Source organism: Notolepis coatsorum, assembly GCF_963971535.1.
Source record: "Notolepis coatsorum genome assembly, chromosome: 20".
Lineage (NCBI taxonomy): Eukaryota > Metazoa > Chordata > Actinopteri > Aulopiformes > Paralepididae > Notolepis > Notolepis coatsorum.
In genome coordinates this window covers 51,682,244-51,710,227 of record NC_140184.1, presented here as the reverse complement: position 1 = coordinate 51,710,227, position 27,984 = coordinate 51,682,244, and the positions used below count along the sequence as shown (strand labels likewise).

Here is a 27,984-nt window from a genome sequence, read left to right as displayed (position 1 = left end):
ACTGGGGTCCTTATAACAATAACTTGACAACACATGGTAGCTGAAGCTATTTGGGACACGGAGCTCTGTCCCAAACACACACACTGTTGTCACCGGAAGGGCACGCAGATGGTATCTACTGCGCATGGGCGTTTTCGCAACAACTGCTCCGTGCTGACTACACGCTGTTGTCGAAGCGTTTTTTTTGCGTATCTCCAAACGCAAACACAATTTTGCGTTTCAGCCGTATCCACAAAAAAACGCCAAAAAACGCATTTCTGTGTAGATAGGACATCAAACGTCGTCAAAAACGTATAAAAAAACGCCAGGAATACACTAGTCTAACCATAGCCTCAGTCTGGAGGAGGGATATACCAGACCTGGAGACAGACTTTGACTGGCAAGAGGCCTGGGCAAATGTACGACTTACATCAAGGAACCCGGACCATCAACAAATCAATCTTAACTATATTCACAGGACATACTTAACTCCTATAAGATTGAACAAAATGGGTCTTAAACAAGACTCCAAATGCTCCCTATGTACAAATGGGGACGAAGGGACATTTATGCACATGTACTGGGACTGCCCACCAGTTAAGATATTTTGGAAAGAAGTGACCCAGCAATTAGCAAATCTCTTAACTCTGGATATACCTGTACACCCCTCTGTATTACTGCTAAATGATGTCTTTGAGCATGCAGTACCTCCACCAGCGTTTCCGTTAGCCGGTAATTACCGGTATTTGACTGGCAAAATCTGTTGAAGTCCGACAAATTTAATCTCTCCGGTCATAGTGTCCGGTGAAAATAGTTCCCTCTGGGCACAGTTTGATTATTTGAATTGTATTTGGATGGGCTGGAGTTGGGTGGCCTATGCGATGAACGAAACAATCATTGCGTTTGTTGTCGTTGCTTCGCTCAGCGAGAGCTTGCTGCTGGATTTGCGGAAGGCATGCAGCTGCAGACCCACAGAACCCACCAGCTTTGCTGGCACAGTGCGGTCCCCAGACCTGGAAAGCTGCTCTGCGGGTCTGCAGCTGGATGCTTCTTGCAAACTAACTGCGGCGCTCGCGCTGATATTGTTGGACCGGCTGCTTGGTGGAGCAACGATGAAACGAATGTAATGAATCGTTCGTCGCATGGGCTATTTAATTTTGGCCTGTTTTGGTACGGTTCGGGTGGTCAAGTTGTGCTTGGAGGGAGTTGTTTTCACCGGACATTATGACCAGCACCAAGTCGTTGGGACTAGGTGGAGATATACATCACGCAAACCCACGATAATGTTGCCGTCTCTCTGCCAAATTTCTCAGTTCTTCGCTTGATATAATTAATACAAATGTCCAATATAACGGAATTCGTTAGCTCATAAATGTGATTATAACAGACTGCTGTTTATTAATGTCGGGCCGACTGCCCACAGACACAGGTCTATTTGATTTAAAGTCGGCAGCAGCACGGAGTCTCTGGACTTATTTTATTTGGAATATAATGACTGTATACGCAAAAGTAGCCTAGCTTTAAGTTAAAATATTATAAATCTACATGCCTTGAGGATGTCATTCTTTATATAGCCTGTTGTTTTTAAGCTCAATAAACTCTGACCGGAATTTCTCTCATTTGACCGGTAGATAAAAATCTACCGGACCCTGAGACCGGCAACAATTTTTTCTAACGGAAACCCTGACCTCCACAGCTAAAGAGATTGGTTTTATCCGGTATCACAGTGGCTAAAAAGCTGATAGCATCACGATGATTTCAACCGTAAAAAAATTTGCCGGAAGGTCTGGTCTCTTACATATCTCGATGTGATTTATCAAGAAATATCTACAGCAAGAATTTTGGGTCTCAATGAATCCAAAATGACATTGTGGTTAGAAGTGGTGGAGAGAATAAAAGCTAGCATATAATGGTAGTGTCTGGTTAGGAACAAGTTATAATGGTTGGATTATCCAATGGAGGGTCCGGGAGGGGGGGGTTCGAGCTGGAGCATATGTATGTAGGTTTTTAGATAACAGGTATTAGGGGTATATCCTGTATAAGACATTTGACTAAATGGTAATTTCATTGGATATGCACTGTGAATTAATGCTTGTATATCTTATCGTGTGTTGTCATGTTTGTTTATATGTCTGTTTAAAAAATAATAAAAAAATAAAATACAAAAAAAAGATTACAGTAGTGTGGTGTGGACCTGGCTTTGCCAGGTCAACCACACTAAAAAGGATATTTATAAGAATCTAATACAAAAATACTCAATTACAATACTACAAAAATACAAAACAAAACTGCACTAGACTCAATCCCCCCGGTTTGTTGGGATCCCGACAGCGCACAGGGGCCAGGGTGAGACTTGAGATTTAGTTTAGGGTAGAGCGTGTGGTGGCCAGAAAGCTGTAGGGGACCCGGACCGGTTGGGACAGAGCCCTGGAGACTAGGTATTTTGAAACGCAAGGCAGGGGCATGTGGGCGAGAGGGGGCCCACTTCATGGGAGGGTCCCAGCTCAGACCTTCACCCTCGACAACACTTGTTCTCAACCTCCCACGAGGGCTCACAGTGCACGGCTGAGAAGACTGCATCATTAACCTCTTAACACTTTGATTGCCACGGAGTATGCCCATCATTATACCCAGTCTGCCACCGCTGTAAGCCTATGGAGATGTTTACCTTCTTTGCAGGGCTATAACTTTTTAAATATTATAGCTATATTGACATTACTATGGCCCATTCAACATCGGGTATCTATCGTTCTGGATGTGGGAACGTTATATTTTTTCATTCCTACATTGTTGTGTTAATACCGTCGAGAATATAAGTACGTTTTTAAGCTTTTCTGCTGTAATTCCAAAAACGCGAGTTATAGGCCCTGAAGCATAGATAGATTATCGATTGGCGTTTCTTACCTATACACGCTATATTAAATTCAAATGTATATGATCGGTATACATTATGCTTCATCATGCGTGAAGGAAAGGGGGGGGGGGGTCGTTTATAATTCCTTGATCGTCAGTAACGGCTTTATTTAGTATGGGTTGATATATTGATCAGATGGATTGCAAACAAAGAAATGGACAATCAAGCTGAAAATAACGGTATATTCCTCTTACCGTTCGCCGATGACTGGAGGAAAAATATTCCAATTATTTGACGTCGATCTGCTAGATCCATTTCCCGTTTGTATGACGCAATAAACGCTGAAATCATATAGATTATTGCGTTTCGAAAGCGATCCCAATGCACTCGATTGTGTCTCTTGATCCACGTAACAAGATAGTACTGCCGGAGGGATTTCCTCGATGAACCAGCGCCACTTCCGGTTTGGTGTGGAGTGTAACTCGCCCGATCATCCACCAGGCGGCGGTATTGAGGCGTTGCAATATCAGACAGGGTGCCGCTGCAGTCGCGGAGGGAGGCTGAATGAATTATGAATGCCATGGCGAAAAAATGAAATATTGATCCCAACAACAAATGTTCACGTTGTTGGCGTTCAATGCATGGCGGGCAACGAATTATGACGTTGTTGGCGACCAATGTGTTAACACATTCCCGCCCGGCCACGGACATGTCCGTGTTTCGAATCCAACGGTAGAATGCCAACCACGGACATGTCCGTGGCAAGGTTGTTTTGGCTTTTATTCCATTTTAATAACCTACTCAATGTCACAGAGCGGCACTGCAGATTTATCCCACTCTTGGAATTCTGAAAAGTGCATTACCGGCCAGATCCTCGTAGGGGCGCTGTCTCGATAATGCAGTGTTCCCTGTGGCAGAACGGTGCTCTCTTTCTTTTGACTTTGAATGGAGTTTACTGTTAGCTGGAATCTATACATGTAGCCTGTAGCTTGGAATACCTTTTGCGACGCCGAATTCACTATGCAGTAAAGGAATATATCATAAGCCAATGGACATATCGATCTACCAGATGGCGATCGATAACTGGGAAATCCTTTTGGGGATCAAACCGTCCCATGGTAAGATCTTTTTCACGTAAATTACATGCTGATCGGGCCTTGCTTTGATAGCCAACCAGGCGATCAGCGAATGTGGCTACTGAGGCTTATTGGTAATCAATAATCAGAAACGACGTCCCCCCCTTTCATGCATTCATGGTGGACCATGAATACCGACAATGTGCATTTTGAGTTTTAGCTCTAACTTCTGTAGTGCCGAAACGCTGTTCGATTTAATGTTATTAGCTTAGCGCCCTGTATCTCGCCTTCCAGGAAATATACTAGACCAAATCTCATATAACGCTTATATTCACGAGGCTATAAAATGAGAACGTATTGATGAAAAAATTATTTCTTTAAGCCATTTTGAAGGGACGGTTTATGGTCTCAATTGACAATGAGAATGGACAGCAATACTATAAAGTATAGATTTAGCTCTACAAACAGCCTCACGCACTATGCAAGTCTGTTTTTAAATGCTGGCCGTTTAGCGTGAGATTAGACGGCCCCCAATGGCCGGGAATGTGTTAACGTTCCGGCGACCCGCCTGCTATTGTCCATCAACCAGCACATCGGTTGAAAGCTAAAATGGCCACCATTTGATTGACACCCTACTTGGCCTATTATGAGTTCTTGAGTTTCCAATTTCAGGTTATAAAAAATATAAAAAAAATGTTACTAGTATCCTCAGGTCACATGGGTAGTTGCCTCTTTGACAACACCTACTGAATACCCAGAATAGGAGATGAGCCATGAAGTTTATTTACGTCTATAAATGCTGTGTAGTGTGGATGCCTACTGTACATGAGTAGGGTGAGTAACCTACATGCCATTACTGCTTTTTATCCATCAACTCATTATAGCTACTTTATTATCTTGAAATAATATAACACCCGCCCGTTACTATGACATTGTTTATCATTACATACAATGTATCCATGCCTATAGCTAAATGCTGAAAAACTAGCTTTAGATTTTAAAAACTACCAGCCAGAGAAATGATTTTTTACCGGCAAAGAATTATAAATCGCTTTTTACTATATTTAAGAAAGGGAGAATAGCTTACCTAAAGATTTTACAATATTTTTGCTAATGACTATTTATTATCAACTATCCACTTAATTTGTATAGTACAACACTACTTCAAATCATTCAACGTACAGAGAAAGAGGGACAGAGACGGGCTCAGCCCGCCCCATTCCTCACTATTGGAACTCCGCAAAAACAAAACTGCCTGCGAGCGTTTCCTGGGTTAGTTAGCGTTAGCAGCTAACGTTAGTTAAGGATTTGAATGAGACGTGGGCGAGAGGAGTTGTCACAGGGCTGTAGAACGCAGGACTGAAGAGCTGTCATAGCTTCTAAAATTGAAGGTGGTGGTATCGGTCTCAGCCCCTCCCTTACAACTGGAGTTGACGTGAAACACGGAAGTTATCAAATGAGAGCGAAACGTGCACTGTCGAGTCCTAGCTCTAGGCAGAACCACAAATAGTGGTTTAAGAGAAGTTATTTATATTTTGAACGTGATTCATTGCGCACTAGTTACTTAGATTACACGTTGCATGTTATGACTTTGAACGTCTGCCATTTCCACCACAAAAGGCATATAAAAGTAACAATAAGATGAGTCGATCATGAATATGCAAATCGACGAAATGTCATGGTTGATGAATCGTTGCAGCCCTAGTATAATGACAAGTCTATACCCCGAAAATAAGATGAAGATCTTTTTCCAGATTTCTCTTTTCAGAAGTCTACCATTTGGTACAATACAGTACCGTATCCGTATGGTAGTAGTTTTAAGTTGCTAATTCTTGTATACATAAATATACTGCAAAGTCATTTCATGTAGTTTGTTTATTCCATGAGCTTAAATTCAAGAACTTCACGTAGGCACGATGACATGTGTCACGATTCCACAATTTGGGGGGAAATAAATTCGACAGCTGTGCCATTGTGACTATAGAGTTTTGATTTGTAAAAACAAACATATCATTGGTTGTATGCAATAAAAATTCTGAATTTGCAGGAAGTATGTAGACGGTCACAAAAGCCTGTTTATTTCATATGTCACATCCATAATGCAGATTGTTTGTCATGTTGCCATATGATGAATTAATTTTTTCCGAAAATGTTGTGGGGAATGTTCTACTTTCCCCAGAAGGTTCCATGCTGGAATTGACCAGTTCCACCTTTGTTTACCCATCTATGAAGAGTGAAATGTGATGCTTTAATCTAGTGCAGGTAATATGCAACTGCAGAATGTACCGATCACGTGGGTGCCAGCAGTTCTGACTCTAGGTACAAGCACATGAAGTGTGCAAGCAATTGAAAGAACTTCATGTAGGCTATGTTTGTTCTGTACGTACCGTGTTCATTCGAATCTCCCCAAATCAAACAAATCAATAGAATTGCCAACAAAGTAGACTCAAAATTAAAAACCACAGGAGGAGATTTGTGTCCGTGTCAAATGATCCGGCCAAGACTTCTGAGACTAGTAGATGCAACTTCAACAAGTGACCAGCCAAGTACCATTGACGTTTCCACTGGGAGCCAAGCAGAGGGGGAAAAAAAGTAACATCTAAAGCTAAGCCTAATATATATATTTATTTTTCTTTTGCAAAACAGAATAATAAAAGGTTGTTATGACGTGGATTTATTTAAATTGCTGGAGTAATACGCAGTTAAGATAATCACTGGCCAATACATTTGACTCATGGTGCAAGGAAAATTATCGAAAAACGATTTACAGACTAACGTTATTTCAAGCCATTTTGTCATTCATACATGGCCGTTAAAAGTAAACTAAAAATATAAAATGCTAGATGACACCGTCACATGATGTACCATGACAGCAGCGGTGCAGAAATGACTATGGATGAAGAAACATTTGGAAGATACATTTTTTTTATTTATTTTTTTAAACTTAATTTTTTAGCGTTTATCGCTTTTCTGGTCAAGCATGACCGACAGATACAGGGTGAAACGGGATATAGAGCAGGGGAAGACATTCTGGCAAATGACGGCGGGTCCGGGAATCGAACTCGGAGTCCACCAGATCCGTGACGCAGCACGGTTTTCCCCGACGTAGAAATAGCGCAGAGATATGCGGTGAGCTACTGGAGCCCCCATTGGAAGATACATTTTAAGTCCCTACTACCACCAACGGAAACGGAGCACCACATCGTAGGGTCACATTTATAGACACTCCCCCACTTTAGATGATCAGAGTTTATTTTTATTTTGCAGCTTCTTCTCTGGGGGAATCCATGCTTTGACCGTTATGTCGCCACTGCAACGCTTTGACGCACATTATGTAAAACGACGTATTTCCATAATCAATTATGTCGACGACGTGTCACCCAACACCTACTGGTGGACATTTAATAAATCTTCACCTTTGCATTCAAGAGACTTCTTAATTGTTGCTAAATCAAATGAAAGACGACCTTACAACACGGTCTCATCAGAAAATGTAAGAGTGAGTGAGTGAGAATGTGTCCACAGCTACATCGTTCTCAACTCTGCTCTGTGTGCAGCATTATATCTAATGAGTTGCAAATGTTACGTTACAGCTTGCCATTAGTTATCTAATCATGAAATCAATCCTATGAATCAAATGCGCAATGGGATGTCCCTGTCGAATAGTCCAACATGTTAGATTATAGATATACAGGAGGGCCATTCTGGGACTTGACGTTTTTTATTATAATTTTTACAACCAGACACATTTAATTGTTGCTAAATGTGTTCCATTAAATATTTGTCTGTCATCACAATCAACCAACTGCATTATACTTAAAGGAAAACTCCAACATTTTGGGAAATTAGCTTATTTGCCATCTTCCCTGGAGTTAGACAAGAAGATGCATACCCTTTTCTTCTCTGTGCATGCATTAGGCTTAGGGAACAGCCGCTCTGTTAGCGTAGCTTAGCTTAATCACTGGAAGTAGGTCAGACTTGTACCCTGACGTTCCCTACAGTCACGAAATACACTCCAAATCGTTCCTGTAAACATGTTGTGACCTGTGTATTTACCACGTGGAGAAATAAGATAATTGAATTCGACAATTATGTTTTCTAAGCAAATATACTCTGAACAATTTTTTGCCAAACCACTCCTCTCGGGGCACAGTGATACTTACTAACATTACGCCGTGTTTGTTTACCGGACACTCAAGCAGATAACGAGGGTAATAACTTCCGGTCGGGGAGTTCCAAAATAAAAGAGCGACGTCTATAGCAGCGGAAATAAATTTATTTTGTACATTATCTAACGTTAACACGAACCTAAACTAACTTTAGGTTAGTTGTAACGTTAGTTTAGGTTCGTGTTAACGTTAGATAATGTACAAAATAAACGTATTTCCGCTGCTATAGATGTCGCTCTTTTATTTTGGAACCCCCCGATCGGAAGTTATTACCCTCGTTATCTGCTTGAGTGTCCGGTTGTTGGTTAGCTCCGTTAGCATGCAGCATATCAACTAGTGCACTGCAACCTTGCCCAGGCCCGACGGGGCCCGGCCCGGGGCCGTTTTTTATTTTAATTTTATTGCGTTTTTTTTTTTTTCATATAACTAGGGTTATAGGATAACCTTCGTTTTCCTTAAGATTCGTTTTCTCTTTTGCGCCAGAGAAACATTTGGATATAATTACCGCAGCGCGCAGGGAGAACTCAGGGGACAAGTTCAACTCGATTGGTTGTGTTGGAATATAGCCAGTTGGCGAACGTTTTAATTTGTTCTTGGGATGTATGTAGCCGGTTGGCGAAGTTTTGTTAACGGTGTTCAACGCGTTGCTGACGTCATGGTGAGTGATGTTTATTATTTGCTGGGTCGCTACCTGTTTTGTTGTGCTTTTCATTATGTTGCTCTGCTCGAAATCTGATTTCTGTTTTCTGTTTGTTTGAGTAGGCTATTGTGTGTCGTGTGTGTGTGTGTGTGTGTGTGTGTGTGTGTGTGTGTGTGTGTGTGTGTGTGTGTGTGTGTGTGTGTGTCAAAGAAGATTCTATAGCCTTCAATACGTTTTACGAGGCTGATGTGTGAGTCAGTCTATAAGCGAGCACTGGGAGAGACGGCATTCTAATAAGAGCGAAACAGGCTATGTAAATGCTTCTTAGTTTTGTTTATTTATTACGTTCATATAAAACCGTGTTTAGAATATTTAAAACAAATACAAAAACTATTTTTGTTTTCACGCGGGCTAGGGCTTAAAATATTATTTACAGTCTGGCTTATTTTCGGGCAGGGCCTGAAGTTCACGGGCTCGGGCAGGGCTCGGGCTTTATTTCAAGGCCCTTGCAGACCACTAATATCAACACCAGCCATGGGAATACGGTTTTCTAAATTGGGGAGGCTTTTAATCGTCAAGGTAAGAGGATTTTAAGTCATGGTATCCATAAACTTCAATCGGTTCGGATCCTTTGAATGAAATGAGAATGTAAACAAACACGGCGTAACGTTAGTAAGTATCACTGCGTTGGGTGAAATCACTGACTGCGCCCCGAGAGGAGTGGTTCGGCAAAAAGAAATTCCGAGTATATTTGTTTAAAAAACGTAATTGTCGAATTCAATTATTTTTTATTTCTCCACGTGGTAAATACACAGGTCACAACATGTTTACAGGAACGTTTTGGAGTTGTATTTGGAGTGTATTTCGTGACTGTAGGGCACTGTAGGGAACGTCAGGGTACAAGTCTGACATACTTCCAGTGATGAAGCTAAGCTACGCTAACGGAGCAGCTGTTCCCTAAGCCTAATGCACGCACAGAGAAGAAAAGGGTATGTATCCTCTTGTCTAACTCCAGGGAAGATGGCAAATAAGCTAATTTCCCAAAATGTTGGAGTTTTCCTTTAAGAATCACTTGTTTTGCCAGCACATAATGTTAGTTAACGTTATCTAGAATTCCATCTCTCACCGAGGTATCTCTGACTCAAACTACCAGATAGATAACGTTACTCTTGTGGAAGATGAGCAATAGAGATGTTACCGTAATGTTACCGTTTTAGGCTACTGCTACATATTATGCGACATCATCAGTCAATAAATGTTATGATAACGTAACATTTCTACTTTGACTTCTCAAGAGTAGATCCACTGCTTTGGCAAGGCCCATGAATTGAGACCCGAAGTAGTGTGATTGAATGTGCTCACCCACCCAGAAACTGACATAAGGTCCATTTGCTCTTCATCGTTTTGTTGTGACAAAGCAGTCTGCCTGGTTGACACTTTTTAACCCCTTAAGCCTGATCGGCCGGGTACCGGGTTGAGATTCATGGGTCATAAATAGATCAATAGTCTGTATTAATTAATGTTGTTTCCAAGAGTAAAGACCCTAAACCCATCAAAACAGCAGTCAGTGTATATTTTCAGCACTATGTTTGTTTACCAATGATTTTAAGTGTTATTAGCTAAATACGAGTTTATAGAAATCTCTGCGCATTGCATCGGAAACCGGATGATGTAGACCAGAGGAAATGACGCCATCATGAAATCGTTGTAGTACATTATATAAAAGTAACTGTACTTGCAGTAGATTTCATTCACGGTCTTTGCTGCCTTGTAACAGGCGGTGGTACTAAATCCAGATTTAACTCGCCATTGGAAAGAGGAGATTTGGCCCGATCCATATATGTATGACATGCCCATAATAAGGTAATTTATAGGCCCGATATTCTATATTCATATTTCAAATTGCATGTGTCCGGATAGCAAAATTAAGTACTGCTAATCTACAAAAGAAAACTGTAAATCATCTGCCCTTTATTAATTTGATTAGATCTTTAGTACACTTGATCTCGAGAAGGTGCTGAATGAGCTCAGTGGCAATTTGTAATGACATGTCTGGTCAATGTTAGCATGGTGTTATACACCGTCAAAGATGGAAAAAAATGATATTCTCCTTTGGTTAATTACAATTTACTCAAGCATAGTAACAGAGAATATTTCTGACACTGGGAATACATTCCCTGAGGTCCATAAAACTTCCATTTACTTACTGTATGCATGTACTTTTAGGCAACATTTCTGAAAATATGGCTAGGGCTTAAGAGGTTAATACCTTTAAGGCCTTAAATAGAGAATTATGAATTCAATACATAATACCCAGCGGATGCCATGCAATTGACCACAGGAAAAAGAATTTACTTACATATGTTATGTTACAGCCATACGTTTTACGTATTGTATCGGCAAAAAGTCCAAAACCGCAACCAGGAATTTAACCAACAATCATTGCAGTCACAGGCAAGTGCTCTGCTCTCACCACTGTAACCATGATTATAGTTAAGGTTAGTTTTAACATTCGCTTAACAGTTATGGTTGACAAAGTTAGAGTTAAGGTCAGGTTTCCATCCCTAGCAAGGGAACTCAAATGTATAAAAAAAATAAATAAATAAAAACGTATGTATGTAATATATGTACTTATTTGTAATATGTACACGTTACATTTTCAATACAATACGTAAATATATTACTTATGGCTATAACATAACGTATATTATGTACCTTTTTCCCTGTGGTCGATAAGTAATTTATTTACATATTTTTAAATCAGGCTGTAACTTGTGGCAGACTGCTAGGCAGCATTGAGGCTAACAGACTGCCCAAGTGAGTATATATTGAACAGGGGAGTTGATAACCCCTACACTCACTTTAAATGGAGCAGTTTGCTAGCATCAGACTATTTAACTTATTAAAAACAAAGTTAGTTTTGCCTCCATAGAAGTAGTAAAGAATTATGGCATTTTTAATATTTAGCGACCAAGCATCAATTCTGACTCCTTCCCATCTGTAATTATTATGGACACAGAATTGGATGCTTACATTGTGAAAATGGCTAGTGTCAAATATTTGAGTTGTTGCTGCATTGCCATCAGCCTCCAGCCAGCTTTCTGCTTTGTTATGCATGTACTAGTAATCGACTGATATCGGTTTGCAGATATTGGGCAAAAAAAGATTATTAAATATTGGCAGATTTGAATTTGGACCCGCTGACGTTACCATCTTTCATCGGCTCTAAAATGCTCAATTATAATGCTAGAGGAACAATGCTGGTAGTAGGGCTGTCCCAATTACCAGTCTTTGGGCGTCAAATCTTAAGTAGTAATTGTCATCGAATAATCGACTAATTCATTCTTCCTGCACAAAGGTTTCAATGAGGTGGGTAAAAGAGCTATGGGACAGCTTTTATGAAAGTTCATGATACAAGAACCGATTCTTATTTATATAAGATTGCAAGGAATCTGATATTAAATCACTTCATGATACCCAGATGGCTAAATAGGGCTGCAATGTTCAGATATTTAAAAAAAGACAAAAGGGAAAACATACTGAATTCCTTGTACGATTGTAATGTTAGGAACAGCAAACCTAGCTGTCAACCGGCTAAGCTAGCTAATAGATATTGTGACCAACTTTTTATTTAATCTTTTTATTTTATTTTATTTAAAAACTAGTTCAGAGGAAAGAGACATTCACATCAGCAGTTCATACAAATTCCCAGTGGCATAAAAAAGTGTCTTTTCAGTATATAGATTGTACGTCAGTATAGTCATATACTGTATAGCCTGCCTGCTTGCAGTTGTGACAGTCTCTTCCTCCGTTCTGGTGGTCCTGTGGCTGCAAGACAGCCCAGGTCGCTTCTTAACCCCCCTCCCAGCCCCCCGGGTTCGCATAGACATTTTAGGGGAAGGAGGAAACCATGATTATACATTTTTTATTTACTTTTTTTTTTTTTTTTTATCCGATGCAAAAACCAACCATAACAATTATATCTGCCACCTTGCTATCCAAATATCGGTATTGGCCATTGAAAAATCCATACCGGTCGACGACTAAAAAAGCTTTGTCACATGATATGTACAAGGTCCAAGCCATGTGTTTGTTAGCGGATGAATGAGTATATTGATCCAGATGTGGAAAAGGATAACTCACAGAACTGCAGCCTCTGGGTTGAGTGGTTCCATGGTGTTGATCTTGTAGAACACTGTGCGTGCGTACATCAGCACCTGCCAGATGTGGTTGTGATTCCGCCTGCAAGATTACATGAAAGCATAAAAATCAACACCTACCACACAAAAGACATCAAGGCCTTCAGGAGAGTGTCCTAAAAAGTGCTGTGTATAACAAAATGCAAAAGTGTGACAACTGCAGATTTGAGTGTTGTTTAATGTCAAGAGACATGGGAACGGGAATTATCCTTCAGTTTTCTTGATCAAGCACAAAGTCAATGGTGAAGTTCACAGAAAAGTGTCTCTTTATTTTAAAAGACAGTCCAGATGCAGACCAGGCTTAGGTAACACTCCTTTCTTGCTCTAAGCAGAGCAGAGCTTAACTGAAGCCAGCTGATAAGACAATGGTAAGGAAGCCCAAGGCTGTGTCCAGCTGAGCAAACACACCAGGATGAAGAGGCCATGCTGGAATGGCAGCTACTGTAAAGACCAGGGCTGGCCATGACAGTCGTAACGTACAGCATGGCTGCACATTAGGGATGTGCAAGGATATCCGGATTCCTTTTAAATGAACTGGATATTCTTAAATGGTTAAATAGCTTCTTTTTATATATGTTGTATTAATTTTATTGGGTAAATGTGTACATTTTAAATAAAGTGAACACACGAGACGTTCTCCCATGTTTAGACTTGTGTCTTCCATTTAGAGCAGAGTAAATGATTTCAGTCTAAAGTATTTTTATTGCCGCCCCAGAAAAGATTTCCGTCTATACAGCTTTCCTGAAAACACATCAACATTTGGAGGCAACTGCTGCATTGCTATCACATCTTTTTTAGCAGTAGGAGTGTATACCTTCCCAAAAATCACTATGAAAGTTAGTCCCCCAAGATGGTAACGACCAACCCTACTGGCTCACGGCCTAACATAAAGACCTTTCACTACACTGGGCATGCTCCTGCCTCAGTCTGTCGTGTAATACTTGTTCAGTTCTAATAGTGAGTGCCTGTGTATTAAACAGTCAATGGGGAAGATTAATTGAGCGCACCTAAAAGTAGCCTACTGTAAACTGTGTAAAGTAGGCAACACGGTGGAAAACTGGTAAAATATATAACAAATAGTCAGATTTGTTAAGCTTTACAAACGAGTTGGACCTTTGCAGGCCAAAGTCAGAAGACACAACAGGCTGGTAATAATTTGACATCTCCGTCTCGACGTGTCCACTCTACTAGGTCAGGGGTTCCCAAACTTTTCAGGCCGGGGCCCAGAAAATAAGGCGTCAGAGAGCCGCGGCCCAATGCACATCGTCAGGCTTTTTTTTTTCTTTTTTTTGCCAGGCGACCGATTTTTTAAGCCAAATATCACTTCAATCCTATTAAGTTAGTTCAAGTTAGTTATTCATTTATATGTGCTATTTATGAGAGGGCTAACTTGTTGCAAAATAATAATGATAATAATAATAGCCTCATTAAAATACTATTGTTGCTTCGGTTGTTTTCAGCGTTTTATGTGCATAATCTGTTATTTAGTTTGAAATGTTCGTTGAAATAAGTAGATTTTTCGTTTTTGTTTATTTATTAAGTTAATATAAAACCATATAGTCACATTTTAGAATACAATAGAATAGAATTTTAGAATACAACTAGAAACACTGTCCTGGCCTGCTTCTAAGTTCAGTGACCTGACAAAAAAATAAAAATAAAAAATCATCTCGCGGCCCTCCCGTGGCTGCTCGCGGCCCACCTTTGGGTCGCGACCCCGACTTTGGGAACCACTGTACTAGGTAACCCTGGATTAAGGAAACGAAGATCGTACTTTGGACATGAGTTTGTCAGTTTGAAACATTGCTACTAATGAGGAGTAAATTACAGTTATTATGCAGACGGCACGCTGTATTTTAGTCAGTCAACATTAAAGTATTAGCAAGCATTTAAAGAAGCAGTGTTACCTCATTGGTAATCGCTGTGTGTAGCCTATGTTGTGCAGATGTCATCTGGTAGATTTGTATCAAAATAACAGTTATGCACATGAAATACAATTTAAATATCACCCCCACACACACAATTTAGGATTACTTTGTACTATGGTCACTCGACACACCATCCTGAACAAATGTGACCCGATAACATGATGCATGACACCAAGTTATGTGATGAGCCGTCCAGGAGCATAATCACAGGCCAGTGTAAACTGTAATTCAATTAAGAGGGTGTAATTTTTTTTTTAAGACGGTAACCGCAAACATTTTCAACACACCAATGAAACTAGTGAAGGAGAATACTGTATGGAGATTGATTAAAAAAAAATTAAATGTAAAGCCCTTTACCTCCACTTTGTGAAGGCTCTCCTGACGTCCAGCTCTCCAGACACAGGGTCCACAAGCGGGTGGAAGACTGGGATGTCAAACACGACTCGCTAGAGTACAATGGAGAAAATCCCACTGAGTGCAAATGCTACATGGGCAGGGAGCAGGCCAATCATAGGACCATAGTGAAGGAACTCTTTCCTGTGCGAATACGGCAGCGTCAAGGACAGCTCCTACATGCACATAATCCTTTTAGATCTCTGTAGATACGATACATGTACATATCCCTTACTAGTTACACTGCTGGTCACTATGACCAGACTGTCTTTATACCTGCATCACTGCAAATATTGGCATTACAACTCTGCACATGCAACACCCAGTAGTACTAATTGATATATTTTATACCTAGTTTAATCACCTGTACATTGTATATTACTATTGCACTTTACTGTTACATTTGCACTCTGGTTGGATGCCAAACATATTTTCATTGTACTGTACTTGTGCTGTATAATGACTTAAAATCGAATCCACCGATTAGTACATTGTGGTATGGTACTCACGGGACACTCTCCGTCCGGGTAGTTATCCGGAATATACACTGTGAACTTGAAGACTCCGTCCTGGTACAAGCCGTGTCTAATGAATATGACCCCGAACCACACTGAAAAAAAGAAGGTGGATCGGTTTAGGAGCTTTATTCTAGTGACAATATGTCATTATGAAAGTGTATACATATGACATCTCAAACTACTGGAGGGGGGGGTGGGTCCTTACTTAACGCAGACTTGTATGATGGCTGTACATAGATTCCTGGGAGTTTCTGCTTGATCACGAGCGTGCTGCGGGTCACACAATGAGATCAACATGATGGGACCAATTTAGGGAAAATGTAAGGCATTCATTTAGTGTGTGTGTGTGTGAGTGTGTGTGTGTGGGGTGTGTGGTGTGTGTGTGTATGGCTGATGTCTGGAGCTGTACTTACAACTCAGCCAGCAGCGAGTACTCCAGGTAAAAGGGGCCATAGGAGGCGTGGGTGCCGTTGGCTGACTGGACCATGGTGGCCGGGGAGGCAGGCTTGCTGACGGGGGCTGCATTCTTGGGGATTGCGGGGAGCTGCTTCTTACTAAAGGGGGGTCTGGCTGGGCTGGCTCTCTGCTCTCCCTGACTACTCTGATCCTCGCCGTCAGATCTCTGGACATGTACACACAAACAGCATTAGACAGAACAGAAACAAATGTCAGGACATTTATTGGGGGGGGGGGGGGGGGGGGAAGGTTCATTATCCCATATTTTTATTGAAAGTGACAAGATTTCAAAGCCAACTTAAAGGAGATATCAAAGAAGTTTTGCATGAGACCCTGAGTGAAGTAGGCTACTGTTAACGAGCCATTATACACACAAAAGAGAGCACAAGCAGTCCTGAGCATATGCTGTGGCCAACCTCTCAGGTTTCGCTGCCTGCCTGGCATCCGTTTCCCTGCTTCATAGGAGGTGTCCAGGCCAGAGCAATACACCAAGTACAACTCCCACCTTGTCCTACTCACACAGCAGGGGGCCAACGGGACAGGAAGAAACAGCTAACACCAGCAGAGATGCAAGGAATGCATCACCAAACAACAAAGCATGTCTCCCATGACTAATGCAGCTATGGGAGGAATGTTTGCCGGGCACAAAGCCTTTAGCAATAGGCCCAGCCTATAGGTGTATGACACTAAATGTTTGTTTATGTTTTTGGAGTTCAGACAGACACCAATGACAGCACCGCCCTTCTAATGAAAAAGCAGGGCAGTGTGTTTTCACCATAACCCACCAGCATGCCAACACCTCCCGTCCTGTTGGCTTTACAGTACAGTCCTGACTAACAACAATGAACCAGAGACACACTACTGATCTGCTTAAAGGAACATGCCAACATTATGGGAAATGCACTTACCGTCTTCTCCAGAGTCAGACAAAAAGATTGATTCAAATGTAATCTCTGTGCATTCAGTAGAAATCTGGCTGCAAGCTAGCTTAGCACAAATTAATGGAAGCGGATACGGACCACTAGCCTAGTTTAAAACTCTGGGTGAGGTTAGTGATCCGTGTCCACTTCCATTAATTTGTGCTAAGCTAGGCTAGCTTGCAGTTGGATAGATTCTACTGAACACAGAGAGGAAATTGATATCCATCTACTCTGGAGAAGACAGTAAGCACATTTCCCTTAATGTTGGCATGTTCCTTTAACTCTGCCATCAGCAAAAGAACACAAGTAGATTCGAAGCCCAACAAACTCCAAACCAACTAGGTTCATCCCGTCATGCAGTAATGTAAAATCTAAGTATAAAAGACTCGTCAGTGAAGTGCACTGAAACACAAGAATGACCACACCCACAAAATAAAACAATTCCAGTTCTCCAAGATTCCTATGGGGAAAGACAAGACGTGGGGGAACAGGTGCAGTAGTGCTGTGTGGAAGAGTGAGCCTAGTCTGGGCTGTGCAGCTCTATCAACCACTAGGGCCTAAATCGGTGTGTTGTTGGTACATGTGGTATAGTCTCCATTCCTAAAGGGATAAGAATAAGTTATGTCTTTCTTGCTTACGGGTTTGAATTGTTGTGATTTTATGTTGTTTGCAGTTTCTAGTAGCCATAATGACATGATGTCAGATAACTATATTTAGGAAAAGTTGAGATCATGCCCTTGTTTCCCATTTGGAATTCTGACTATGAGGGACATTCCACTGCACTTTTCCTATTAGGAAGTCAATATTTCAGAATTCTCAACTTGTAATGAGTGGTTAGTATGTTTGATGTCTTCAAAATGTTTCTATACCACAATGCAAATCGTCAGACATCCTCTTGATAGCAAACATTTGCAATCACACATTATAACTGCTACGTCAGCTACCAAATGTTAGATGGTTTTTGATTAACAGCCTTAGCTGCAACATTTGATAGCTAACATTAGCTCCAGTTTTTTGTGCATGACGTTAGCACTAGCCAATATTAAAAGGAGGCTCTATTAATTAACGTAACACTTTATATTGTGGGGTAGATTTGGATGACATCGTAACATTTGGCAGCCATACTATAATAGGTCTGTTGACACTGACACATTGACATCATCATATAAAAAGCTAGGGTAAATTAAATTCTGGTATTTCCACTTTTGAGTTACCTTGCGACCAGTATTGGTAGACATGCTCCAGAAGGGGTTTAGGTTCATTACTCATGGAGGTACAGATTATAGAGTCCCTCTACGACGATCCCAGGAAAAATGCTGCCTGGGCCATCCGCTGCTTTGACTGGGGACAGAGATGGGGACAGAGATAGGGAAAACAGATGACTATTGGGGTAACAACAAGGCAGTTAGCGCTAGCTACCAAAACACTGGTTCTGACCTGGTTACCAAGCTGATTTAATATGCAGACGACCAAACAGAGTTAACCCATCTGGGAAACACTCGTGCGTTTGTGTTAAATGTTGTATGAGCGGACCATAGCGAATGTAGCTAATGTTATACTGGAGACTGCCATTCAAAACTGGCCCCTACAAATGTCCTAACCCAATGTACAGTCACCGCCCCCCCCCCCACCTACCATACCTCCTCCAATGTACAGTTTCTACGTCAAATGTATATACACTCTTTTCTGGACACTTTTTGTATCACAAACAGTACTGTATTTGCAAATCTGGTATGTCCTAAATGTATAGATGTAGCAGTACTGTCTATCTGTATGTCGTGTGTGTCATATATGTTATGATGAATTGAAAATGGGGGACCCTGATGTAAACAAGACGAAAGCCTTTCTCTGGTCTGCATCCCATTAACAATTGTATGTATTGAGCTGTACTGTACCCATTCTGCAATCTGTTAATAAAGTGTTCAATCAATCAATACTATAGCGTTAGGGTATTAAAGTTAGCAAGTCTTTAGCACCCATTGTCACCGTTCTGGGACTATGTGGCGTGCTGTCAATTAACACGAACGTTAACGTCACTGCGATGTGTTAGGTCAACGGCTGCACTGCATTATCAATACATATTATTAGTTGAATTGGCTGTTGTGTGTGTGTTGTATGATTATCATTATCTAGCTGTCAACTAGCTTGCCCTAGCTAATACATATGGACCTAACGTAAGCGTTAATACAGTCAAACAACAACAATGCCACGTTTGGTGGCAGCTATATAACGAACACAGTGAACTGACGAATTACTTCGCAGCCTCGCTTCCTCGTTACGTTACCCAACAAAGTAGTAACGGTGAACATAATGTTCCTTATCTAACGTCAACTTGAGCTCACTGCCCTTTCGCTGAAGCTAACCAACTGTTAGCTAGCATTCCGTTCGCACCGTAAACACTAGCCGTCAAGTTCAACGTTATAGCTCGCTACCGTCAACTTACCTAACTAACTCGACGGTGACCCAAGAAACCCTTTACTTAATGATGTCCGTCTGATTTCCACTAACGTTATAACGGTTATATAGGTTCGTTTTTCACAAATTGTTTCAGCAGCTTTCAATCAGCTGCTTGTTGCAACCACAGCTATCGGACCAGTGGACCAGACAAGCTAACGTTGTTAGCTAAATAATCGAGTAGGGGGTATCTGCAGAGCCGCAGAGCCAGGCTGGACGGGTATAAGTGGTCTGGACAAGTATAAGTGGTCTGGACAAGTAGTTGCGAATGGGGGGGGGGGGGCGGGGTTCGTCTCGTTTACATAGGTACATTATACATAGACAGTAATGTTACATCTAGACATGTAATAATAGAGTCAGTGTGTCAACAGTTGGAGGATGTGTGTTTAGTTGTCACCTTGTTCCCTCAAAGATGCTGCTGCCAGCAGCTGGAGAACTAATGGCTGCACGACTATTAGGAATGTCTGACTGCTAACTGTGTCTGACTCTTAACCACCCTCGCCTGAATAATACTGTTTATTTTTCTCATATTTTTTATATTCAGATGACATTTTATTGCCTGTATTTATGTCTTTCTACTATTACCCTGTCCATACCTGTACCCCCCCCCCCATGACACCTACATTTCTCCTTTAACTCACCTGCATGTACATGGGTGGACACACACACACACACACACACACACACACTCCAGGGTGTTCTCTGACTATAGCTGTTAGTCATCCCGCCTAAATGGTTTAGTCTCTGACCACCTAAAGGACAACTTCTTAATTTTCAGGATTTGTAATCATACTAAATATGTTGTCATCTACGCCGGACGCGTATCGCTGGAAAGAAACTCCGGAGACTGTCTCATGCTTTCCTCCGACGCATGTGCGGCCAGCCTGGCAGCGCAGATTCTCACTGGGAGAGTAACGTGTGGAAGGTCGCACTACCTCTCTCATTGTACTGTACTTGTCTAATAGCCCTTCAAGAGCAACGGGTACAGGGTCGATATGACCCTGATGTAAACGAGACACTAATCTCTCTACCCCGCGCTCGGTTGCTAACTTGCTATTGTTTTTTTACAGTCTGCCGTGAACATGGGAAATAATTGCGACAGCTCTGCTGTACACTGGGAACCTTGGTTGCTATGCCCACACAAAACCGCAAAACTTCACCCTGGACTCCGGTTTTCAAAGACCGGGGTTGCAGTGTAGCAAATCCCCGGTTGTGTGTGGCCGAACAGTGCAACTGCGCACATACAATCATGGTTATATTAAATCCAGCGCTCGTGTGGACTGGGCAACTTGCCTGCCATTACGTTTCGTTCTGAAAAGCGAAACTGACCCTGAAAACGAAACGAAAATGGCCCTGTGTGTAACTGCAGCCGTCTCTGTGCTAACAGTCACGTTTTCAGTACGAGAAGACAAGACAAAACTTCTTTCTCTGGTCTGCATCCCCTTAACAATTGTGTGTATTGAGCCGTACTGTATTGTACCCATTCTGCAATCTTGTTGCAATAAAGTTTTCATTCACACTCAAAATCTGTGTTCATTTTTTATTTTGCATACTAATGTTCTGTGTCTTGAGTCGTACTTGTATTGAAAAACTGATTTTATGTCTGAGGAGAAGACCGGTACTCATCATCTTTGTCTCCACAAAAAGAAAAATGACATGTGAAGTATGTTGTGTGCCAGGTTCAAACAGTGCTGTATATGTACAGTTTATTCCTACTCCTATCCAAGCTCCGGGAGGGTCATCAAAGAGAAGTCGGGTCATCAAAGAGAAGTCGCCTATTCTTAGTCCTTGCCCCACAATGGTGGAATTGTCCTAATAAACTAACCTACACTGTAGCACTCAACACTTTATGAACATTGTTACTAAGACGAAAGTTAAGTTTACTCTATTATTACTAGATCTGGTATGTGATGTAACACTGTATGGGTACAAGTTTACTCTATTATTACATGTCTAGATGTAACATTACTGTCTATGTATAATGTACCTATGTAAACGAGACGAACCCCCCCCCCCCCATTCGCAACTACTTGTCCAGACCACTTATACTTGTCCAGACCACTTATACCCGTCCAGCCTGGCTCTGCGGCTCTGCAGATACCCCCTATTGGAATAATCGGACCAGCGTCAAACTAACCGCAGAATCTTTTGCACTTCCGGGCTGCTTTTTTTTTCAAAAGAAAGGTTGCTGCCGCTCTACCTCATGAGCCACTGTGTCGTCCAATGTCAAATGGATAGACACTGTATTATACAGGCATTATTTTTCGAAATGAGACCGTTTACAGTGATTTTCAGTATGTATACTCACATACATACATGCTGGTCCCTTTCTGTAATGGAACACTGAGCTAGCTGTATATCACAGCTGGTCAAATATAGTTTAGTGAGATGAACTTACACAATTCTTCAATCAATATCTGAAATGAGAAAAAAATTCTATAATATGTATACTAACCTTTGTACTGTCTTTTACTATCATGCACTTTGCTACTAAGTAATCTTATTTGCCTATATTACTACCTACTACTATGTTAATATGTCTATACTACCATGCACTCAAGACGGTAGCACCCAACTTCAACACTGTTTGATGAACAATGTTACTTAGCTGCCAGAGTTGTACCCTTCCTGCTGACTTGTTGTACAGAACTTTTGTCCAAACAGTAAGTCACCTTGGATAAAAGCGTCAGCTAAATTACTAAATGTATATATAAGTCTCTGACATCAAGGCCACCTAATAGAATAGAATAGAATAGAAATACCTTTATTATCCCGTGGGAAATTTGACACTGCAAATCGCTCAACATTTAAACATTTAGACAGGACAGGTCACGAATTAGAATAATAACACAAATCAATTGAGTTGCCTAGGATAAGAGTAGAGTAAAATAGAATAAAAATGAAATAAAATATACAGAAATAAATACAGTAAAAATACACTGAGCATGGGGGAAGGGGGTACAGGTAGTAAAAAAAACACAGCAGTGTAAACAATTTGGTCATTATAATTTAACTATCTAACTAAATTAAATATATATTCACAGTAATTCACAGTGTCACATAAGGTGCAGTATGCTTCAGGTAGTGTATAGTCCTCCTTGGGTTCCTATTAATCCAAGGTCAATGTCTGGCAGCCGTTGCTGCCCCCTGTTTTGGAGCCTGGAGGCCGCTAGTCGCGGCCTCCTGCCACTATTGAGCTGCCGCTCTGTGCTCAGTGATGCAGTGAGGCATTGTATAGTCTGATGGCTGTTGGAATGTTGGAATGAAGGACTTCCTGTGCCGTTCAGTGCTGCATTTGGGTAGTGTGAGCCTAGCACTGAACATGCTTCTCCTGTCAGCCAAGTCTGTGTATAGTGGGTGGGTGGGGTTTTCCCTGATGGCCTGGAGCTTAGCAAGGCTCCTCCTCTCCGCCACCCTCGCTAGAGAGTCCAGCTCCACCCCAACCACGCTGGCTGGTATCAATCCCAGTCTCCTGAACCTTTCAGCAATTGTGTAGTGTGATGTGTGCCTGGTGCCAGTGAATACATCACACCGGCAATAAATACGTGAATTTTGATCACCACAACTATTTGGTGGGGGGGGGGGGGGGGGGGGGGGGACAACTTGTGGAATAAACAAGGAGTGTATTTGTTCATAAACTACAACGTTAGGACAAAACACATGGATATAATTCACAAAAAGACTATCAAGGCCACTATAACATAGACTAGCTGGACACAAGCCTCCTGTACAACATTACGATCTGTACAGGTAGTTTACCATCAGGCTGTGAAAGTTCTGGACAGGAAAACAAACAGCCACCACCATTGTTATAGCATAGCAAACCAGAACCTACTGAGCTGGGACAATCTTGTCAAATTCAAAGATGCCTGCCTTACCTATAAAATCCTACATGGCTTGGCTCCTCCCCCCCCTCTGTACTTTCATAAAACAGAAAGCATCTGCTGATAGATATACCAGGTCTGTAGTCAGAGGGGACTGTGTAGTCCCAAACAGGAGGTCTGCTTTTAGTCGGACAGCCTTTTCCGTGAGAGCAGCCCACACCTGGAACAGTCTGCCAACACGGCTCAGGGAGTATCAAAGTTACATCTCATTTAAAACTAACTTAAAATCATGGTTGAGAGATGGTCAAGTGTGCGACCATTTTAACTGAGGGGTTGTATTTTAATGTATGTATTTTAGTGTATTGTAACCTATACTGATTCCTACTGTGTTTTAATTATTGTACTATGTTTTTTAACTGAGGGGTTGTATTTTAATGTATTTATTTGTATGTATTTTAGTGTATTGTAACCTATATTGATTCCTACTGTGTTTTAATTATTGTACTATGTTTTAATTATTGTTGTGCTCATGTCACCTGCCCCAGAGACTACAGTTGAAAATTAGCCAACTTGGCTAAACTGGCATATTTACAGTCAAATGTTCCTTAATATGCACTGTCTCTGTATTTTAAACAAATAAATACAAAAAATAAGGTCATTCCTGCTTAGTGTAGCAGTCTGGAAAATATGGTATATTATTCAGAACTGCTGACTGTGTTCATATCCCTTTTTGTACACAAAGACATTCTAACTAGTGTCATTGATTCACACGAGCAATGACACAAACGTCCCCTTCCGAAGAGCATTGGAATATGGATTATAAATGACAGTACTGATTCATATTCTACAATGCGTCTCCCCTTGTGACTGGCAGGCGGGACCTGCAGGGGGCAGTAGCAGGCAGAGAGTGGCGGAGAGAGCTGGGAGATGATAAAGGGAGGAGTCCAGCGGAAGTCGCTCTCTTCGGCAGTGAACTTGACAACGAGTAGTCGCAGCTAACGGGGCTCTGGATAGCCCTGTTGCTGACGTTATGCCAGGGGGCCCCGTAAGAGGACAACAGGTGATAACGGGTACTGGCTAGTGGACACGATATCCTAGCAGTACCAGCGGTATTATATGAACAATGAGTGCAGAGCCAGGCACTAGCAATCGAGTTATAGCAGTTACAGTGTGCGGTATAGGTAACGTGCGGTTAAACAATTATCCAAGTCTTTAAGTACCGAGTTATAGTAGCTACAGTGTGCGGTATAGAGCGCGCGCCCCAGGACGAACGTGGGCCAACAACCAGTCTGCTCCGGCTGACTTCGACCAGACCTGCGACCGGCTGCCTGCGTTCAGCCTGCCCCGGAGGACTTCACTCAGATCTGCACCAGGCTGCCTGCGGCCGACGGGAGTTCCGCCCATCCAACAGGGGTCGCCATCACTCAGTACATGCTCTCAGCCGGCGCTGCCTCTTTGCCTAGCTCCGCCTGCTGACATCCTCGCGAGAGCGTTCAACGCCATCTTGCCTCCCGGACAACAGTGGAGTGGTGAGGCGGCCATTTCGGATGAGTACAAATGAGCATTGATGCTCCCGATTCCATATACAGTACACAGTGTGGTGCAGCCCGCGGGCGAAAGTAACGTTGCTACTACCAGTTCATAGGGGTACCCCGAACAATATATGCCGGCATTAAGATAGGACTTTATAGGTATTTTGTGGGCTCACTCTTTTATTTCATTCCTTTTCTTTGAGCGTGATAAGGCGTGTATTTCATAAATAATTCCCGTTCAGTGAATCCCTTTATTCTCTTCCCTATGCTCCCCCTTCCTTCCCCATATTCTCAACCGGGGACAGTATGAGTGTAATTCCTTAGAGAAGGTAAATACTGTGTTCCGCCCAGACGTGGGCAGCGTTTAGTCTGGGTACATGAGAGCACTTGGTGCCTGGGTGTAATATGATAATTGATTCATGCCATTGATTCATGCCATTGATTCATGCCAGTGTAATTATTGTATGGATACCCATGGTGCAGTAATCACCAGACGTAGCATTGTTGTAACTAGGCTGAGTTACAATACATTCATCCAGAACGGGAGCACTGTGTGTGTGTCTTTTATTATTCCTAACCCTAACCTTAACCCTTTGATGCGGGTAATATATTTAACCTTAACCCCTTCCTATTCTACCTTCCATTTCTATTGTAAGGTTTCTGGTGTCACTAAGGGAGGGTACTGCTTGCGGGGGGAACCAAGTTATTTCTCTACCATCCGGTCATTAGGTGTGGGAGGGCAAAAGAGACAATCGTGGAGGGTGAGGGTGTGTTGGGGAGTACTGCTGACTGCTCCAGAGAGAGGGAGGAAGACCAGAATACCGGACCAGGTTTGTAAATCCTGGGCCTCATACATCCTCACTGCCAGCCTCCAGTTGACGCTCCAGACCCCAAAGACGGAGGTGCAGCTGGCCAGAGTGCTACTGTGTCTCGCTACCTATTGACCGCACCCCACAGTTCCCACGAAGCAGGGATAATCCACCCTGCTACATTAGTTTTATGTCACTTGGAGATTCATAAGTGTAATATTAAATGTCCAGGTAGGGAAATTAGGTAATATCCTGCAGCTGACTGGGGAAGAATGAAGGAACCTGAAAACAGATCAACTAACTAACTTTAGTCAGTCATCAACTAACTAACTAACTTTTCACAATGTTGTGAACACTCAATGACAGCCAGTGGAGGACTTGAGTTGACATAATACACTAACAAAACACACTTTTTAAACAATGTGCGCGTTCTGCCAACATTTGTATGCAGGCGAAACACAATGGCGGTCAATAGAAAATGTGTCTGTGTTTTCCCCCAAAAGTAGGTGCAGCCACGAGATACCGATCTGATGTATGTAGCCCAAGTTTGGTGGTCAATGCTTGCCCCTCCCCCTACACTTACCCAACGTGTAGGCTACTAGGCCCGGTGGAGCTTAGCCTTCTACTGAGCACACATTTCTAGTCTAGTCTTATGACCACCTGCTGTCAGAAGGTCTCATTGAGTCATGGTGTCCTAATATTTTGTATCACGTATCTATGAGTTGCTTACATCATCCAAGTCTCCCTTGAAACATCTCCCTTCCCTTCCTCCCACCCACCCATTAACTCTGAAACATGGATGTTTATTAAAACAGTAATGATGATTTACAAATGAATAATTATAATAATGAAACATGATGTCCTACTTGATCAACCCTGATCAAGTCTGTTGTAATTCCATCATTTATTTTCTTTGTTGACAAAACCCAGCCCATGCTTTACCTCTGCCTATTTTATAACACTTATGCATTTGTTTTTCAGTGAATCTCTTAATTACACCAATACTGTGCTGTCAGAACAGTATTATGTTTGTAGGTGAAGTATTAACGGGAGCATGTCTATGTTCCCCGGGTCCTATGTTCCCCGGGTCCTATGTTCCCCGATTGATTGATTGATTGATTGATTGAAAATTTTAGACCACCAGCCCTGATTCCAAACTCTAACCTTAACCAACTTCGAAAAAGGGCCTAAGCTTAACCAGTTCGAAACAAGGCGGACATTAATAATGAATAAAATTATAAAAATTTATAAAAATTTCAATCAATTAATCAATCAATCGGGGAACATTGGACCCGGGGAACATGGGACCCGGGGAACATAGGACCCGGGGAACATAGGGATGATCCCGTATTAACTACCTTGTTTAACAACCAGGAAGTGCCCAAGAGAAAGTTCTATTTATTGTAGTTGAAATCTGGTTACCCATGCATGAAAACAATTACTTTTTTCAGTGAATCTCTTAGTTACATTTCGTTCTTGTCTAGCGTTCTGCTCGCTATTGGACCATCTCGTTATACCTACTGTATACATTGAAAAGTATTCGCTACATGCACCTTTCATCTACCCGGCCACGCCCATTTCCGGTCACATATATAAACCGCGGGGCATGGCCGTGCTCATCCTTCACTCGTCTTTTCATTCGGAAGTGTAGCTACAGGCGCTCTGACAGTTTGGAAAAATATTGGTGTTTTTTTGCTATCTTGAGAGATAGTTATTAGTTTGGAGATGGCAAACGCCACCAGCACTTCCACAGGCTTCCACCGCTTATCGCAAGGGTTCCCTGGACCGGTCCGGTTTCCTCGCTGGCGTGTAGTGCTTAGCAACTTCGACACCGCGAGATGCAACTGAAGGAAGGGAGAACGTTGTTCTCTCTCCCCTAGACGGACTAAAAGGAAGTGCTTGGTGCCTGCCGCGCGTCACAGAGTTTTTTCTTCAGACCCGACGAGAGAGTTCCTCCGGCTGAAAAGTGACAACTGACAATGCGCGGCAGGCGGTGGGAGCCGCGCCGCCCTCAGAGGCCAGTGGCGCGGTGGCACCGGAGTGTTTAGGCTGTCGCCCATCGCACCGTTTAATCGGAAGCGTGAGCACCAGACAAATCTGTATTATGTTTGTGCTTGGCGTGCTCGGGGTAAACCGAGAGCCTCGCGGAACGTGTGCGTGACAGCCGATATGAAGTTAATTCTGTTGCCTCTCCCAGTTTGTGTTTGTTTGATTGACTGAACATTTTATTTAC

At 42.1% G+C, this 27,984-nt stretch overlaps 1 protein-coding gene across 1 annotated transcript in view; it reads right to left on the bottom strand.

Annotated features, from left to right (window-relative positions):
• The window catches only part of aktip (akt interacting protein), a 30,902-nt gene extending 11,167 nt beyond the window's left edge, over positions 1 to 19,735 (bottom strand). Inside the window, exons 1-7 of the mRNA XM_084337872.1 lie at positions 19,576 to 19,735; positions 18,347 to 18,473; positions 16,170 to 16,378; positions 15,962 to 16,026; positions 15,748 to 15,848; positions 15,203 to 15,291; positions 12,862 to 12,960 (exon numbers count right to left, since the gene is read on the bottom strand). Of these exons, the coding sequence (XP_084193998.1) occupies positions 12,862 to 12,960; positions 15,203 to 15,291; positions 15,748 to 15,848; positions 15,962 to 16,026; positions 16,170 to 16,378; positions 18,347 to 18,394 (611 nt within the window). The 5' untranslated portion in view covers positions 18,395 to 18,473; positions 19,576 to 19,735. The remainder of the gene's footprint in view (positions 1 to 12,861; positions 12,961 to 15,202; positions 15,292 to 15,747; positions 15,849 to 15,961; positions 16,027 to 16,169; positions 16,379 to 18,346; positions 18,474 to 19,575) is intronic.
• Between the last annotated feature and the right edge of the window lie 8,249 nt (positions 19,736 to 27,984).